Source organism: Rousettus aegyptiacus, unplaced genomic scaffold (genome assembly GCF_014176215.1).
Source record: "Rousettus aegyptiacus isolate mRouAeg1 unplaced genomic scaffold, mRouAeg1.p scaffold_m13_p_18, whole genome shotgun sequence".
NCBI lineage: Eukaryota > Metazoa > Chordata > Mammalia > Chiroptera > Pteropodidae > Rousettus > Rousettus aegyptiacus.
The window spans coordinates 17,202,848-17,219,109 of NW_023416293.1; the positions used below are offsets into that span (position 1 = coordinate 17,202,848).

Below are 16,262 nucleotides of genomic sequence, written 5' to 3' on the forward strand. Positions count from 1 at the left end.
TTGGGAAGGAAGAAATAAAACTGATGCTCTTCATAGATACTGTCACAATGGAAAAGTGAGGAACCAATAAAACTCCTGAAACTAGTAAGTGACTCTCTGACAGTTCTGGTTTCTAGGAAAGAAATGGCCTTTTCAAAATACAGTTCATTACCACAACTGCTGAATTATCTTACTAACGAAATGATACAATTTAGCTAAAAATGTTTATTAAAGGGGACAGACAACATTTAGTGATAGAATTAAGGCACACGAAAAAGTTTTGGCATTAAATTGGAAGAAAAAATACAATTGCAGCGAGTTGAGAATCTATTTCACTTGTCCAGACAGCTTTTGACCAATGTCTCAATGGCACCAGTGACCCGTCTGAGGGGCAGGGCCTTCCCGGCCGGGGGGGCCGCACAGCCGCTGCCGCGTGTACTCCCAGACCAGCAGCGCCCCACTCACGTGCACGTTGAGGGAGCGGGTGACGCCCCGCTGCGGGATTTCCACACACACGTCCAGCTGCGGGATCAGCGCGGCCGGAATCCCCTCGCGTTCGTTTCTGAGGGAAAACGGGAGGAGGGGCTAGTGTTTCTGCACTAAGCAACTTTTTAATTGGAAGAGACAGATTAACAGGTAAATAAAACGAACACGAGGGGGTCTCCCCATAAACCTTAAAAGTCAAAGGTCAAGTGCAGGGGTAACATTAGGAGTCTAGGTACATCGTGAAATTCCTGAAACGTTTTCTAGACTGGGAACAACCGTGGAGACTCTCCCTACCCCAGCAGAAGCAGCGACTTCTCGGGAAAGCGGTACTGGGTTAGCGCCACGCTTCTGGCCGTCTGCTCCACGCCGATGATGGTGTAGCCCTCCGCCTTCCGCTGCTGCAGGTAATCGGCGAGCTGAGCTGGTTTCACCTTCGTGTTTTAAAAGCAGAACAGTAAGTCATTCAACCAAGCTTACTTAAACTAAGCTTATTTAAAAGTCTTTTTTAAAGGACAGAATTATAGATTATACACTACAAACGAACTCCCCAACGTCATAGAAATTTACAAAAACTATTCTGACATCAATAGTGAGTTGCAGCAGGACACGTTTTACTGGAAAGAATTCTACATTACTGATGATTTCTAAAAACACAACCCTGTGAAAGGTAAAGGAACAGGGGAAGAGGTGGGCAGCATCTCACCAAGTGCCATTTTCACACCGTTAAAGGCTGGACTACTGTAACTCACTGCAAAAGGGCTGACGTGAGTACTTCACACCCACCTCCACCAGGGGGAGCCACTGTTCAGCGGAGACACTGAGGTACTGGAACTGTCTGTCGTTGACACACTGGGGGTTGGCCAGGACGAGCGCCGAGGCCCCGAACACCTCGCAGGTCCGGCACAGCCCTGCACAGAACAAGCCGGAACCACTGTGTCACGGTCCCCAGTGCAGGCCAGGCGTGCCGCGTCTGTCACCGTCCTCGGAGATCCCGAAGGGGGCCGCGTGTGGAGCGGACACGGCTCAGGCTGCCGGCGGCTTGGACGCTTCCAGAACCAGAGCTACGGCGCCAGCCCCGGGGGCTCCGCCGCTGTTCCTCCTGCCGCTTTACCTCCCAGGTTGGCCGCTTTGTCGATGAGCGAGGCCACGACGATCAGCCCGCCGTCGGGCCTGGCCAGCGCGGTGTCTCGGCCCCAGAGGGCGGGCTCCAGGTCCAGCGCGGGCACGGTGTCCTTCCACGGGATGACCTTCCTCTGCACGTCGCTGCATGCAGACTGCTTATCTGCTTCCCCCGGGTTAGAACCTGGGAAGGAGAAGACGATCCATGTATAATACCAGTCGTGCGTTCATTGTGTGCGTGCACGAGTTTAAAATGATAGTTTAGAATGAGCTTCATCACCGAAAGAGCTTTACTTGAATTCAGACACGACTGCCATTTTCAATGATGATTGTTTTCAAATTCAGCTCTACTAAACGATATACTATCTTATGAAAACATAAGACCATTGTTTTATATTTTAGCGTACCCAAATCTGGGAAGCATCTAAGGGTGTCATAGTTTGCTAGCATTTTTCTTAGACGTACATAAAATACAAGTGTATCTTATAAACACTAGTGAATTAGATTAGAATTTTCTGCAGAAATACATTCCTGAAAATAACGGGTTATTTTACAAGTCTTGGGGACCATCTGAAGTGCGGGACACCCTCTTCCCTAACCGGACGAGGACATGGCACGTTCTTCACCAGCTGTCTGAGCGGGTACGGGACAGAGAGCTGCACCCCCTGGCTCTCCCTCAGCTCAGCCCTACTCCGAACTGTCGTCCGCACTCAGGAGACCTGCTGACAGCTGTCGCACTGCAGGGAGGCACGCCCACTGGCCAGGAGTGGGGGCCGGGGCCAGGGAGGGAGACCCAGGCGGCAGGGATGGCTGCAGGGGGGCGGGCGCGTGGCAGGGGCAGCGCACTGCTGTGGCTCTCAGCACGCGATGGACAGTGGCCGGGGGCTCGACCAGGTCAGGACTCTAGGACGACGACCTCCTCTACGGAGAGGAGCCTTCCGGGGTAACAGAACTGGTCTTGTGTTTTAGAACCGCCCGATCCTCCCCCCCTTTAAGGAGAAACGCAGAGGGCCGGTGGGGCCGGAAAACCACTGAGGCTTCTGCACAGGTCCGGGGAGGACGAAGCCGGTTCCGATCATGTCCGGGCAAGACGGGCTGCAGTGGAGCAGCGGCCAGATTTGCCAGTGGACGAACGTGGCGAGACAGACAGGAGAAGAATGACTTCTGTGACAGTGGCACCACTGAGAGGTGCAGAGGAGCAAGTGTGGCCGAAGGGTCAGTTCGACTTGTCTGCTGGGGACAGATCATGGGGACGTGCAGCAGGCTCGAGAAGACGCGGGCCGAGATGAAGACCTGAGGGTTAGTGACCCGCGCGGTGGCTCTGCGTTGCAGGAGTAAAATGCTCGGGGGAGCGTGGGGCGTGAGCAGAAACCCAGGCCAGAGAGAATGCTCGGACGCCAGCGTCACAGCTCCGCCCGAGGGGCGCACTGCGACGCGACCTGCCTCCCGCAGAAACCACAGATCCGGCAGCCCGACCTTCAGCCTTTCCCGCCCAGCCGCCCTCGTGTCCGCTCCGCTCCCAGCAGAACTCAGAGGAGCTGCCCGCGAGCGCCGGGGACCACACCGTCCCCCAGGTCTGTCCTGACTGCTCTCAGGGTCTCTAACTCCTCGCCCTGCCTTACTCTTTATCGCAGCACCTGCCACCTGTCTGTCTTACATGTCACACCTGTCTGGGCTTGTGTCCCCTGAAGGGACATGAGCACTGTGAGGACAGGGCCTCGGTCTGTGTCAGGCACTCGGGAGGCCCCTACGAACTGTTGCTGAACGAACCAGGGAATCCAGGGCACGTGTCTGGAAACACGTTAGTGAGCCACCGGGAGCATGTGATGAGCGAGCCGTCCCCGGAGTCTCCGGAAATGCGGGCTCAGAGCCGAGGGCTTGGACCCGAGACACTGCACTCGGAGCAAGTTGTCCGAGGGGGCGCCGAGACAGTGCAGTGAGAGACCTGCGGGTCCCGGGGACGAGGGGCGGACACAGGAGGAAAACCAGGAGAGCTGAGCGAGCAAATAAGTGCCCCACTCGAGTCAGGTGTGACAGGAGAGGGCCGGCTGCCTAGTCCTGAGCAAAGACAATCTCTGGTTTTCTGATTTTCCAGTGACGGGTGTGGGTCAGGGAGCCAGGCTATGACAGGCGGCACCAGACGGCACACTGTGACAACACGGCCATTCAGAAGATCAGCTGTGGTTTTTTAGGGCAGCTGGGGGATGCAGATAACTGAGCAGGATGGGTGCGGGCGGGGGGGGTGGGGAGCTGCTCTAACCCCCGTGGAACAACGTAGCGCGTAATCCAGCCCTTTTCATAACCTGAATTTTTACAGAAACACATAGCGGAAAGGCCGTGGGTCTTAACAGAGCAGATCAGGCTCTTCGGCTTTTCACAGCAAACTTTCACGTAAAACTACTAGTTGGTCACACCATGTTTTTTCACCATCTTCTCCAAGTGGAGAGCAGAGTTTCACGTCAGTGGAAAAGTGACGTCATCAGCCGCCTGTTTTAAGTAACTTAAATCAGTGGCCTAAACGAGTCGACAGCGAGCAAATGATGAAATGTACCTGCGTCCTGCTGGGCCCAGGCACCCGGGTCTAGTTCCCGCAGCTGGCTTCGAGAAAGGTACCACTGAAACGCGGTGTCCGAAGGGATGTCGGTGAACCGGGCGAACTTGTCAGTGGCGATCCACTCGTCCTCAACAAGGCCGGAGAGGCGCGGAAGGATGTAAAATATGGTCTGGAAAGCAAATTGTAAAATCTAAGTTCTTTCCCTTAAAAGCAACTAAGAAATACATGACAACACATTTAAAACACAACTTATCACTAGTGTATCCTCCCAAACGATCACATCTGATCAAAATACAGACTGTCACCCCTCTGCTGGGGCAGCTGCTGCTGGTCGTCTTTCCCAAGACGTCGGGATTAACTTAGGAAGTGGCAAGTGCAGGCAGACCCCCCGCCGTGGTATCCTAACCAGATGTAAAAAGCCACCCTGCGCTTAATAGAAGCAAAAAGTGTTTGAAATTAGTCCATAGTGCCGTTGGGCAGCATTTGGAAAAAGGCTATTTACTGATCACCCCCTTCTCCAGAAGCAGTCGCGTTCAGGCTCTTTCGATGCCAGATCTTCACTTTTACTACCATGAGGCAAACGCACAACCTGAGTTTCGCCTTGACTGTGTCTGAGCCACAACGAGCCATTTATTTAGCCTTTCCTGTTGCCTTCAACTTGCTCACTGTAAAGTGTGAAAAATCGGGTTCAGACAGCAGGGAGCAGTATTCTGTCAACCGCACCACGAACGGAAACTATTTACTCATGACATACACGATCCTTCTCTTGCCCACGAAAACTGAACCAGAAAATCGTCAGAGGCGAAAGGCTCGTGAGAAGCATTCGTGCGAGAAACAGGCAATTAAAAAATGGAATAAACAACATGCAAGTCGTCATGAAATCTTTAAAATGAATATGATTTTCTTCGTGCCAATATTTGTAAATTTAAACTGGCAAAATGGTTGCAACTAGGTATCATGCAGGTGCAGATACAGGTACAGAGGGACAAAGGGCCAGCGTTCCTGTGTGCCGTGCATCACTTCGTCGCACACAGTCATGGTTCCTGTCACTCACGGACCATGAAGTACATAAAACAGGAGAGTGCGGCAGCCAAAGGCAGGGCTGGGGAGAGGAGAGCTGGGGACGCCTCCTGCTGGAGACCCAAACGAAAGGCTGATTTAACACTACAGTCACTAAGATTCCTTCAGAAAGATGGCAAAGCACCTGGGCACCAAAGAACATGGAACAGAGCACGTTAAAATATGTGAAAACCCCTAAGCCATTTTTGCAGTGAAGCAACAAAGTACACGTTAATGTTCCGTAGTGAACATCTCGCAATTTATATAGATCTGTGTTTTTCTAAAGGCCAGCTTATTAGTAATAATCCAAAAAATTTGCACACGCACAGTAGCTGACGTTACTGATACGTCCACGTTCTTTAGAGAAAAAGAACTAGGTTAAATGTTTTAATTCGGAGGCAGAACATTACGATTGTGAAAGAGGGAGAAAATGCAATTTGTACAAATTTTTAAAATTTATATATTGATTTACATGCTAGTTGTTATAAACATGGTTCTTAAAATCATAAGCACATTCGGTTACACCCGGTGAGGTGATGTGTCATTTGCTAGACAATTTTAGTCACCCAGAACCTAGAAAAGGCAATTAAGCAAAAATAGATTTTGTTGTGCTTTTGCTAACAATGGGCCTCGTTACAGCGAAACCTGCACAGCTGTTCTCACTCGCGTCCCTGTCACGTTGGACGGAGCCGATTTCTGTCACACGCCCCCTTCCAGCGTTTACAAGCCTGACACCGCCTGAGGACGCGAAGGCGCCTGGCCCGTGGAACGCAAGCCAGTCGTCTGCGGCAAGTGGCAGAATCAGACCTGCACTGCACGGTGGGAGGTGACGTGTGCTCGGGGAGAAGCCAGTCTGACCGTGACCGGCAGCGGCTGCAGGGAGGACGCACGAAGGCCAAGGACACAGGAGAGTCCGCGAACGCCGCTGTGCGCTCACCCCCAGGCAGTAGTCCTCGAGTGGGTGGAACACGGCGAAGAAGAAGTGGTCTTGGATGCGCCGCCAGTTCCTCTTGGCGTTCCTGGGGATGAAGGGCACGGCACGAGGGACTGTCAGACAACGAACACTGCACACGGGAGGCTAGGGTAGGAGGCGCAGCCGCGAGGGGGCAGGCGGGCGTCCCGACCACCGTCCCGACCACCGTCCCGACGCTCACACGCCCGTCCCTGCGCGGTCCACACGCTTTAAAGAGGGTCGCTAAATCTGACCTTTAATAAACTAAATAACCTCACAACAAGCATGACTCAACAAGAGGGAAACCGGGTCTCCAGGAGGGTGTGAGAGGCCACGGGACAGGGACGGCCCGCCAGCCAGACCACCAAAGTCCCTGGGGAGAGAACTCCGAGGCGGGCCACTCGAGAAACGTGGGGGGGAGTCCTTAAGTCTCCGGTGGTAAACACGATTTCACCTGGAGAAAACCAAGCAAGTCGCGTTCTCGCCTCTGAAGAGTCACGACACAGCCGAACTGTGAAAACTCCCACGAGCCGCACGCATTTCATGTGAGTAGGTTTCACATTCTTCACACATTTGTCAAGCTTTAGAAGGCGAAAGGTGGGGATGGAAATTACACAGCGTGGCCGGTTTCAAGTTTAAATTCGCAATCGACGAGCCAAAAGCTGACCGAGCAAATCTTCCCGGCGGGGCCCCTCCGCGGTGGCCGGTGCGGCCTCGCCCTGCGCCTCGGCAGACGCCCCCCTCACGTCTCGGGGTGAGACCCGGCCGGGATCTTCAGACCCGCCGCCTCCCGGCCCGCCTGTCCCCTCTGCAGAGCACACAGGGTGTGCTCCGGGTCCCTCCCTCTGCACCTTCCCGCCTTCCCTCCAGCCCGCTCGAAGGGCCTTTACGTCTGATCTTAAGCAAAACAAAACCCTCTTCAGGCATCCATTAGCAGGGGACATGGGACCTAACGGCACAGCCGCACGACGGGACAGCTGCCGAAACCCCGTTCGCGGGGCAGCGGCTTTGGTGGGAAGGGGGGCGGGGCAGGAGACCGCCTCGTCGGCGTGACTCCTTCTGCGGCTCTGTTCCCTGCCACGAACGCCCACCCCAACCCAGCTGTCGCCAGAATGAGGCGAGTCCCGCGGCGGCTCACCCGGCTCGCCCCACTGCTCCCGCTTCCTGCGCAGCGCCGTGCCGGGAGCTACGTGCACGGCCGGGCTGCGTTTCACCTTCCTCGCCACCTTTTTTCTTTTTTTTAAATTAAAGCCACGAAATATTCCAAATGGCCCAGAAGACAGACACCAACAAAGCTACCTATCGCCCGGATCTAACAAATGTCACTGCACTGTCCCACCCACTCGCTGGCCACGTTCACTCGCTTCTGCCCACGGGCCACACTCCTGGAGGCGCTCTGCCACGTCCAGGGGGCCCTTCGGGCTCTTCCTTCGAACCTCAAAGCCCCACTCGTCTCAGAGCAAGCTGACCCCCACCTCCGCCCCCGTGCCCGCCTCCGATCTGCTCCTCACACTAAAAATGCAAAGACTAACGGGCGTCCTGGAGCCGCAACGCCTCTGGCTTCCCAAGCCGCGCCCCACAGCACCCCGCGGCCCTCCTGCTGCCGGCGCCTCCCCGAGCTGGGAGCACAGCTCACGCCCCGGCCTCCAGGCCCCCAAACTCCTGCCCAGAAGTCGCGCCCTTCGCCCGCTGCGCGCTCAGCCCGCAGGTCCTGGCGGAATCTGCTTTCTCAGCACCAACCTGACCTTCCCAGAGCACTCGCCGTGACTCATACCTCCTTACACAGCTGTCGTCGGGCTCCGCCTGACTGTGACCTTGAAGACAGAAGCGCCGCCTGTCTGTGTGCTGCTGACGCCAGCACTCGGCCAAGGAGTCACCAAACACGAGGAACGACAGATGCCACTCACCCGCACAGCACGACGGAGGGCGCCAGCCAGGCCCCCGTGGGAACGACCCGGGACGGGGCCGGCATGCCAGGCGGCGCCGTGTGGACCGCCGACCGTGATGACTCCGCTGGGAGCTCGCTGTGCCCCCTCCCCCCCACCTGCGCCCCATCCCGTCTCCCCGCCCAGCGCTCTGCTCTCCTGCTGCCCTGTACCCCAGGATTTACACTCCTCCGGAGCCCGAAAACTGCCAGACCCACTCCTCACCCAGACGTCCCTGCAACAAGTGTCTCGAAAGCCAAGGCAGGGCAGGGGCGACCGAGGGCTTCGCCACGGCACCAGGTGACACCGCCACGGCCCATAACCCGCCCCACTTGCACCGCGTGTCCATCTGACACGCAGAGACTCGGCGTCTGGTCTTCCACATGTGACCGCGCTGCTCCCCGCCTGTCCCCGTCGGGATGACCCAGTGAGTGCTTCCGACGGGGGAGCTGTGTCCACTGATATGCCTGGGCCTGCGACACCTGGGCCACCCCGGCACCCTGCTCGGTGGCCAGCGCGGCTCCTTACCCCGCGCCGTCTGCGTGGCTGAGGCTGGACTCGACGACGGGCATCAGGGCGTCGATGCCCTCGGCGCGCGCCGCGCGGCACAGGCTCCAGGTCCTCTTGAGCGCCAGCCGTGCGTGCAGCCGCACGCCGAAGTGGTGGTGGACGCAGCAGCGCAGCGCCAGGCCGAGGGCCCGCGCCAGCACCGGGCCCTGCGGGGAGAGGAGGCGGGTCCCTCAGCCGCGGCCGCCACGGTGAGCGGGGGGTGGCGACACTGCCCCGTGAGGCGCTCCAGCCCCGCGCCCGCCACCGCCCACCACGCCCTGGGCCCAGCCCGAGGGCCCCAAAGCCAGGCGTCTCACGGGGTGCTGCGTCCTCCCCACCCCAGACCCCGACCCCACGCAGCACCGAGTGGTGGCAGGGGCGTCAGGAGCGGGGGGGGACACCACAGCCTGGACGTCCCCGTCACCCTTCCCCGTGCGCGCCAGACCCTCCCGTCCCTCAGCCCAGAGGTGTCGCCCCGATGGTGCCCAGTTTCTATACCGACAAGAAGTGACAAGTGTCAGTATGCACTCGGACGGACCCAAACGTCTAGTAAAACATCGGGCGCGACCTTGACGCTCTGCCGAGTGGGGCCTGAACATGGCCACTGGGCCACGCCCGCCAAGAGCCCGAGCTGCCACGGACCCACAGCACGTTCACGGGGCGGCCGACGGCACACGCCACCCCCCGCCTTCTGCGAGGTCGGGACACTTCGTGATTCAATGTGTCTGTCCTCAACGTGCATCGAGCTTAAACTTTTCTCATAATTGAAACTCACCTTTTCTGGAACATTTTGAGTAATGATGTCCAAATGGGACAGAACTGATAAAAATGTACAGATGCTCGTTTTAAGGTTCTCTTCACCCTGAAAAGATGCCGGATAAACAAGAAGTTATTCGAGGCTCACTGTGGCCTTGTGTGTGCCGCACTGCGCCACGCGGGGCCCAGGGAGGGGCCGAGGATGGGGGCCCGTCTCCCCCGCAGCCTCGTGGCCCAGGGGGCAGACGCAGTTAAAAGCAAAGAAAGAAAAGTAACTTCTCAGGGCCAAAGCCAACACACAGGATGAGCGGCAGGCACAAGGTGCTCACTGCACTAAGTGGTGCCCTCGGGTGACGGGTGACGGGGTGACAAGAGGCCTGCACGGGGGCAGGACGACGATGCAGGGGAGAACACGGGGCAGGAACCAGGGGAGAACAGAGAGGCCCGTGGACGGCAAGGGGACAGGTGGGGACAGGAGCGTGGCGGAGGCGTGGCAGAGGGGGCCCCACGGGAAGTGGCATCTCGGAGAGGACTAAAAGGCCATGATGAAAAGCCACGGGAGAGTTCGGCTGGACGGAGACGGCGCGTGCAGATGCACACGATGCCCCTGCCCTCTGCGGTTTCTGAACCTGTCGCGGCCACGGGTTCCAGGAGAGCCAGGGAGGCGGGGGCAGGGCACTCGCCCCCAACGTTGAACAGCGAAGGATGAAGGGAAGAACTGAGTAGAGGCCCAAAAGGAAAGGCAAACGAGGACCCAGGGAGAAGTGAGAGAGACCAGCACTGTTTCCCCTGAAACAGGGAGGGAGGGAGAGAGGGAGGAAGAGACAGGTTGGGTGATGGATGATGGGTGGACAGACAGACGGACGGGTGGATGATAGATGATGGATGTGTGGGTGGGCGGGTGGATGGATGGTTGGATGGATGATGGGTGGGTGGATGGACGGACGGACGGACGGATGAGCGCGCGCGCAGCAGAAAGGCTGAGGAGACGAGCTGGGGTGGGGGGAGGGGTGCGGCCGAAGCGAGAACAGGGCTGAGCTGGCGCGTTTCCGCTGGGTGGCGCGTCCGCCCCTTCTAGTCTGCGTACTTCGCTTACGTTTGAAACTGCCCTACCCAAAACGTTCTTTAGAATGTGAGGAACGCACTTAATTCTGCATTATTATTTCTAAGAACGAAGACGCTAAGGTAACTAAGCCTGCAGCAGGCTCGGCGACGAAGCCTTCCCTCCTTCGTTTCGTGGGACGGAAGACTCTCCACGGAAAACGGAGGGACGCACAGCGGCGGGGTCTCTGTCTCCTGAGTCGTTCATCTTGCAGAACGGCACAGGAGGTGGGCACCCCGGGGACAGGGCGACCGATGGCCCAACACGGCTATTAGAGTGAAACGCACCCCCAGCAGCACCCCAGGCGCTTCCTAATTAAAAAGAAAACACGAAAAATCTCCTTTACTTACGTCAGAAAAACAATCCCAGAACTTTGGAAGAAACTGAGGGAATTTATGAAGAATCAGTATAATAATCCATTCTATGTAATATTTTACAGATGCTTGATTATTGATGAAACCGGCCTGGAAAATCTTGTCGATAATTCTATTCAAGAAATTCTGAGAAAAATAAAGTTCACAAGTTAAACTGTTATGTTGTTATGGTTATTAGTTTTTTAACTTAGTTTTAGTCACACATAACCGACACCTAGCACTGAGTGTGGACCCAAGGCGTTGACCCGATGCGTCCGCCTGTCATGGTTTAGTGAGTGCCACGGGGTCAGGAGCTACACCCCTCATGCCGCGTTTTCATTTCTTTTTTGTGGTAGGAACGATTAAGACCTAGTCTCTTAACAGCTTTAAAAATGGCTATTAGATTTAATTTAAATAGTCACCATTTTTGTAACTTTTATTGTAAGTAATTATTGAATCTACAACTCTAAGCAAAACCCTAAAAACTGCTGATTAAAGTATGAGATACTTCACGTTTTAACTGGACATCAATTCTGTGAGGAATGTTGTTATTGTATTTTTACAAGGAAAGGAAAAGATTTAGGAAAGTTAAGTAACTACCTCAAAGCCACATACCAGTAAGTGGGAGAATTCGGACTCGGATCAAGACGCGCCAAGAAGCCCAAGGCTCAAAACTTGGACCAAGGACGCTGAGTCAGCAGGAGGCAGAGGAAACCCCGGGTGGGGGTGGGGGCCGTCTGGGGTCACCCCTCCACCCCGGATGCTCGCCCTTCCGCCGACACCCTGAACTCAATCACCCTCCCTCGCCCCACCCTTCTCTTCAAAAACTGCATTTCTGTCTGAGTAACTGCGCTTATTTGAGTAGCATATAAAAAAACAAAAATAACATAAGTATAAACTTACCATGTATACTTCTTTATTTTAAAGAAGAATTTACCTCGACAGAATTTCTAATTGGCAGAGGAGGAGCAGAAAAGCTCGTTTTAAGCTCGAGACAGTGCCGAGTGGGGCGTGAATTTAGACTCGACCTCATTTCTGACTCCGCCTGCCCGAGCGGGTCACGCATGTGGAAAACGGGGTGCCGTGGCCGTGGAAGTCAGTCACGAAGGCAAACGCACCCCTGAGAGGCCGCAGCTCAGACTCCCCCGTGAGCTGTGGCTCCTTCTCCCTTCCAGGACCCCCCCTGCTGGGACGCCCCGATGTCACCCCCTCTCTGCGGCGGCCTCACACCAAGGAAAAAAACGCTCTCGGCAACCTAGGGCAACGGCTCTACAGTGCGTCTTTTTAAATAACTTTTTTATGTTCAAAGAAGTAGAACACACAGTATTTTAAAGGCCAAATAACCTTAAAAGGCCCCTGATGAAAACCAGCGCCCACCACGCGCCCACCGCACTGCTCCCCAGAAGGGACCCCACATTCATCCAAACGATTCATTCGGATATAATACAGGTACAGAAACGTCTCTCTCACAGACACAAGGCTTCATAAAATTGTATTAAAAAAAGAGGTCACATTTTAAAAACCCTCTCAAGCATTTAAAACAGGTGGGGAGGCGATGCATTCAAAACCATGTCTACAAAGAGCGTGAGATACGCCACCACATCCTCATGATGCCGACCTAGTTTCCTGATGGGAACGTTGAGCAAAGAAAATCAGAGAAATCGGAGTCCGCTCGCTGTCCCCGCCTCCCCAGGGAGGGGGAGGAGCGCCTGAGTCACGAGACTCTGTGGCGACTGTCCCCGGGCCCTGCTCGGCTGGGTCGCGTGGCCACACTACGCGTGAAACGAAGGGCCAGGAAACCCGCCATGGGAACGACGATGCCCCCCTGAATGTGCACAAGTCAGGCTGTGAGCACGGCCGGTCCAAAAACAGTCACACTCCCAGGTGACTTAGTTGTGGAAAACTAGTCGTCAACATATTTACATTTTCTAATCAAATGCCACGAGACTTTAAACAGTTAAAACGTTACGTTGAAATACTGAAATAAAAAATATTAAACGGGGCCTCGTAAACCAGTTTCTAGTTTATTTCTACAACCCCAAATTGCCTTAGTATTCTTTCCATTTAAAAAAAAAGTTCTGAATAACTTCGATTTTAAGAACTGAAGTATAAACTTCAAGCAGATTACTTTTCTCAATTTTAAAATCATGCATGACAGTTTCTACTGAGTTTATTCATATGAAAATGTGATGCTTAAAGGTAGAAATACAATAAATATTACCTGATCAAATCTGGGGAAAAGTACGAGCAGAATCTGCCAAATCCGGTTTTTCACTCGGTGCTGCTGAGAATTCACATAGTATCGAGTTCTAGACTTGGCCACCGATTCGTCCTGGGGGCGGATCAACAGTCATTACCCACTGAACGTGCGATTAATGAAAACAAAATCAATGACAACTTCAGACTGAGAAGTTTTAAACGGGGCACAGGAGCCTCTTTTCCTCCAAAAGGCAGAAAGGAGGATAACACATTTTACTTTCCTTTCAAAATCATGTGTGTAGCTGCTTTTGTTTATCTGCTTTTAGAATTGGAAAAGAGACCATAAAACTGCATTCAGTACAAAAAGTGTTGGCAGGGAATGTCCACTCCCTCATGGGCGTTAGGGGGAGATGCGGAGCCACAGGGCGAGACAGACGGAGCTGTCTGACGGGTGTCTCAGGGTGTCCCACACGGGCGCTCATTTCACGCCACGTCGTCTGCGTCTGGAACAAGGGCACCTGCAGCTTGACGTGAGCACCAGCCAGCGCCCACGGGACCAGCCGGCGCCCAGGTGACCAGCCGGCGCCCAGCGGACCAGCCGGCGCCCAGCGGACCAGCCGGCACCCAGGTGACCAGCCGGCGCCCACGGGACCAGCCGGCAGCGGGCGTGGGGCGGGGCAGGGCAGCGCCTCCGCGAGCGCACAGCGCGCGCTCCCGGTGCAGCTGCCGGGCCACCCGCCGCTTCACATTCTACTCGTCCTTCAGGGACCAGTAAAGCGTCTGAGATGCCACCCCTGCCCCAGCACCACAGAGATTTCTGCATTAAAAAAACACCTCCTAGGTTTTCTGTAATAAAGCTGACGGACGTGTGGTGAACACTGAGTTCCAATTAGCAGGTTCCACGGCCACCGGTTCCATCCTGGAGTCCAAACCAGAGGGCGGACGGCAGACCACGCCGTCCAGCTCGGCCTTGGGTGCGGACGTGAGCAGTGTATCTGATTTTACCCCCTTTTCTCTTCTTGGATTAAGCCCATTGTTCAGACAGTGTAATGTTCATTTAGAAAAATTTTGTAGACTCAAAAAAATCAATTCTTTGCATTATGCTACTTTCTAAATTTTTACCCTTTTAAGTATTTCTCACACAAAGCGATGTATGAATCTATCACCCACTCAAAACATAACTGGTCTTGACTGGTACTCGGAAATACAGAGTGATGTTTAGATAGTACAGGGAAAACATTATTATCTTCTAAAACCAATCCTGAGTTAGACAATTACTAACCACGATTTGACTAAAAATATGGAACATAAGCCTCATGTCTTTTCTCGTTAAAAAATATTTAGAAATGCATATTCTGTCAACATAAAGAGCAAATGTTGGATTTTGACTTGTTAACTATACAAAAACAAAGACACTTTAAAGTAAAATGAAGCATATTTACTTTATCTAATAGCTTGATTGCAAGATCTTCCATAAACAACTTGTGAGATGGATCTGAGTCATCCAATAAACACAGGAATTTGACAGCACAAATTCTGACGTAGTGGTCCTCTCTTTTAGTACTAAAAAATTTAAAATGATGGAGTATGTTCATACATTGTCAGGACAGAAAAATACCTCGAATATTAGTTTCAAAACACCATAACATCAAAACTTCCCGGCCTTCTACAGTTAAGTGGGGCCACCCTTAATGACACGCTTTTTAATTCGGGACAGACCCGATGAGCACAAATTCACCCAGACTCCTGGAGAACTGCGCACACAAGGCTGATCCGGGGTCAGCACCATCTCGGCTGTGGACAAAACGGCCCACGTGTGGCCCAGGCGGCCATTCCCAAGGGCCCGGCCCGGACGGTTCCGTCTGCTCAGGGGCCAGGACTGGCACCCGGGCCTCAGCAGCTCTTCCTGCTTCGAGCACATGTCCCCTCCGTGGAGGCCCGACTCACATTATCAGTGCCCAGATGTGGAAGGATAAACTAAGTGACTTTTTTAAAATTATTATTAGTTATGCCTACAGCACCTGGTCTTCCCAGGCAGTCTCCCATCCCAGTACTAACCAGGCCCGACCCCGCTTAGCTTCCGAGATCAGGCATCGGGCTTGGTCGGGGTGGCATGGCTGTAGACCATGGACCGTGGCTCCACTGGGGCGCGAACCCAGGACCTTCTGCGTGTAAAGCAGACATGCTGACCGCGACTCTACTGAACCACATCCAAGTGACGCTGTTAATGAATGTTTCTGGAGTTCGTTATAACTGTGACGATGTAAGTAACTGTCACTTTAACATCAAAACATCTGTCTAGCAGAAATCGAAGTCATTGTGGAGCCACCAACTAAACAATTTCACTTTCGCTGCTGCATTAAACCAGTCGAGACAAAGATGAAAACATTGTACATGTAACGAACAGTGGCAGATCACACAAAGCCGTGGCACTTAGTGAATCATTCATCCTCTTTACAAATACGCAGACTTTTAAAACAATGCTAAAAAAAAAAAACAACTATTAAAAAGCTATTTCATAAGCTCTAAAAAAAACCTTAATTCAAAGATAAAAACAGTCTTATACCCTGGAAGTCAAAATTTTAGGGCCTGTTCAAAGAGTGATTTTTTTGTGTGTGTGAGCATACTAACTTGGTAAATGGTAAATTTTAACCAAAAATGAACAAAATATGTGTGCTGGTGATCACCCCTCCACTCCCCACCCCCCAAAAAAGAGGAACAGGGGTTTTATGTTCTCCATAGTCATTTCCTTGTTTATGTTGGACTTTACACTATAAAATTTTTAAAGTTTATCAAATCTCAGGAAATAGTGATGATCTGAAAAAAATTAGCAAAGGAATATAACTTCTAACATACTTTTGAAGGCTCATTTGGTATCTTATAACAGGTATCACTAGTAAACAATCATTAAACAAATACAGAATGTCTCTATTATAACATTAAATCTTGAACACTCCACTTATGCCAAGTCGTAAAAAAACTCAACTTACTTTTCAATAACAACGTTTGCTGCACAATCGTGTCCAAGATTTTCTACGAAGGTCTGTACGTCCTGAATGAGTCTTTCCATAAAAAACATTTGACAAAGAACAGGTTTTAGAAAAAAGAATTAAAGCCCCAAATTTCAAGTTAATACTTTTATCTTCTTCTAACTGAAAGTCTCAAAATAAAGACAGTTCTACGCACGCAGGTACTCAGAGATGTCACAAAAGTCTGAAATGACAGCACC

The 16,262-nt window shown here is 53.1% G+C and overlaps 1 protein-coding gene and 1 pseudogene across 5 annotated transcripts in view; both read right to left on the minus strand.

Moving 5' to 3' along the window:
- Positions 1-189: 189 nt before the first annotated feature.
- Positions 190-16,262, minus strand: part of TARBP1 (TAR (HIV-1) RNA binding protein 1) — a 55,436-nt gene continuing 39,363 nt past the window's right edge. For 4 of the 5 annotated variants that reach the window (XM_036235595.1, XM_036235593.1, XM_036235592.1 and 1 more), the window contains 12 exons: positions 16,024-16,095; positions 14,476-14,596; positions 13,056-13,166; positions 10,832-10,981; positions 9,399-9,485; positions 8,603-8,790; positions 6,135-6,216; positions 4,136-4,307; positions 1,577-1,768; positions 1,249-1,373; positions 760-896; positions 190-541 (listed from right to left, as the gene is read on the minus strand). In XM_036235595.1, the coding sequence (XP_036091488.1) occupies positions 343-541; positions 760-896; positions 1,249-1,373; positions 1,577-1,768; positions 4,136-4,307; positions 6,135-6,216; positions 8,603-8,790; positions 9,399-9,485; positions 10,832-10,981; positions 13,056-13,166; positions 14,476-14,596; positions 16,024-16,095 (1,636 nt within the window). In that variant the 3' untranslated portion in view covers positions 190-342. Of the gene's footprint in view, positions 542-759; positions 897-1,248; positions 1,374-1,576; positions 1,769-4,135; positions 4,308-5,439; positions 6,217-8,602; positions 8,791-9,398; positions 9,486-10,831; positions 10,982-13,055; positions 13,167-14,475; positions 14,597-16,023; positions 16,096-16,262 lie in introns of those variants that run through there. The other variant, XM_036235594.1, reaches the window with a different exon arrangement.
- Positions 15,043-15,158, minus strand: LOC118613396 (annotated as a pseudogene).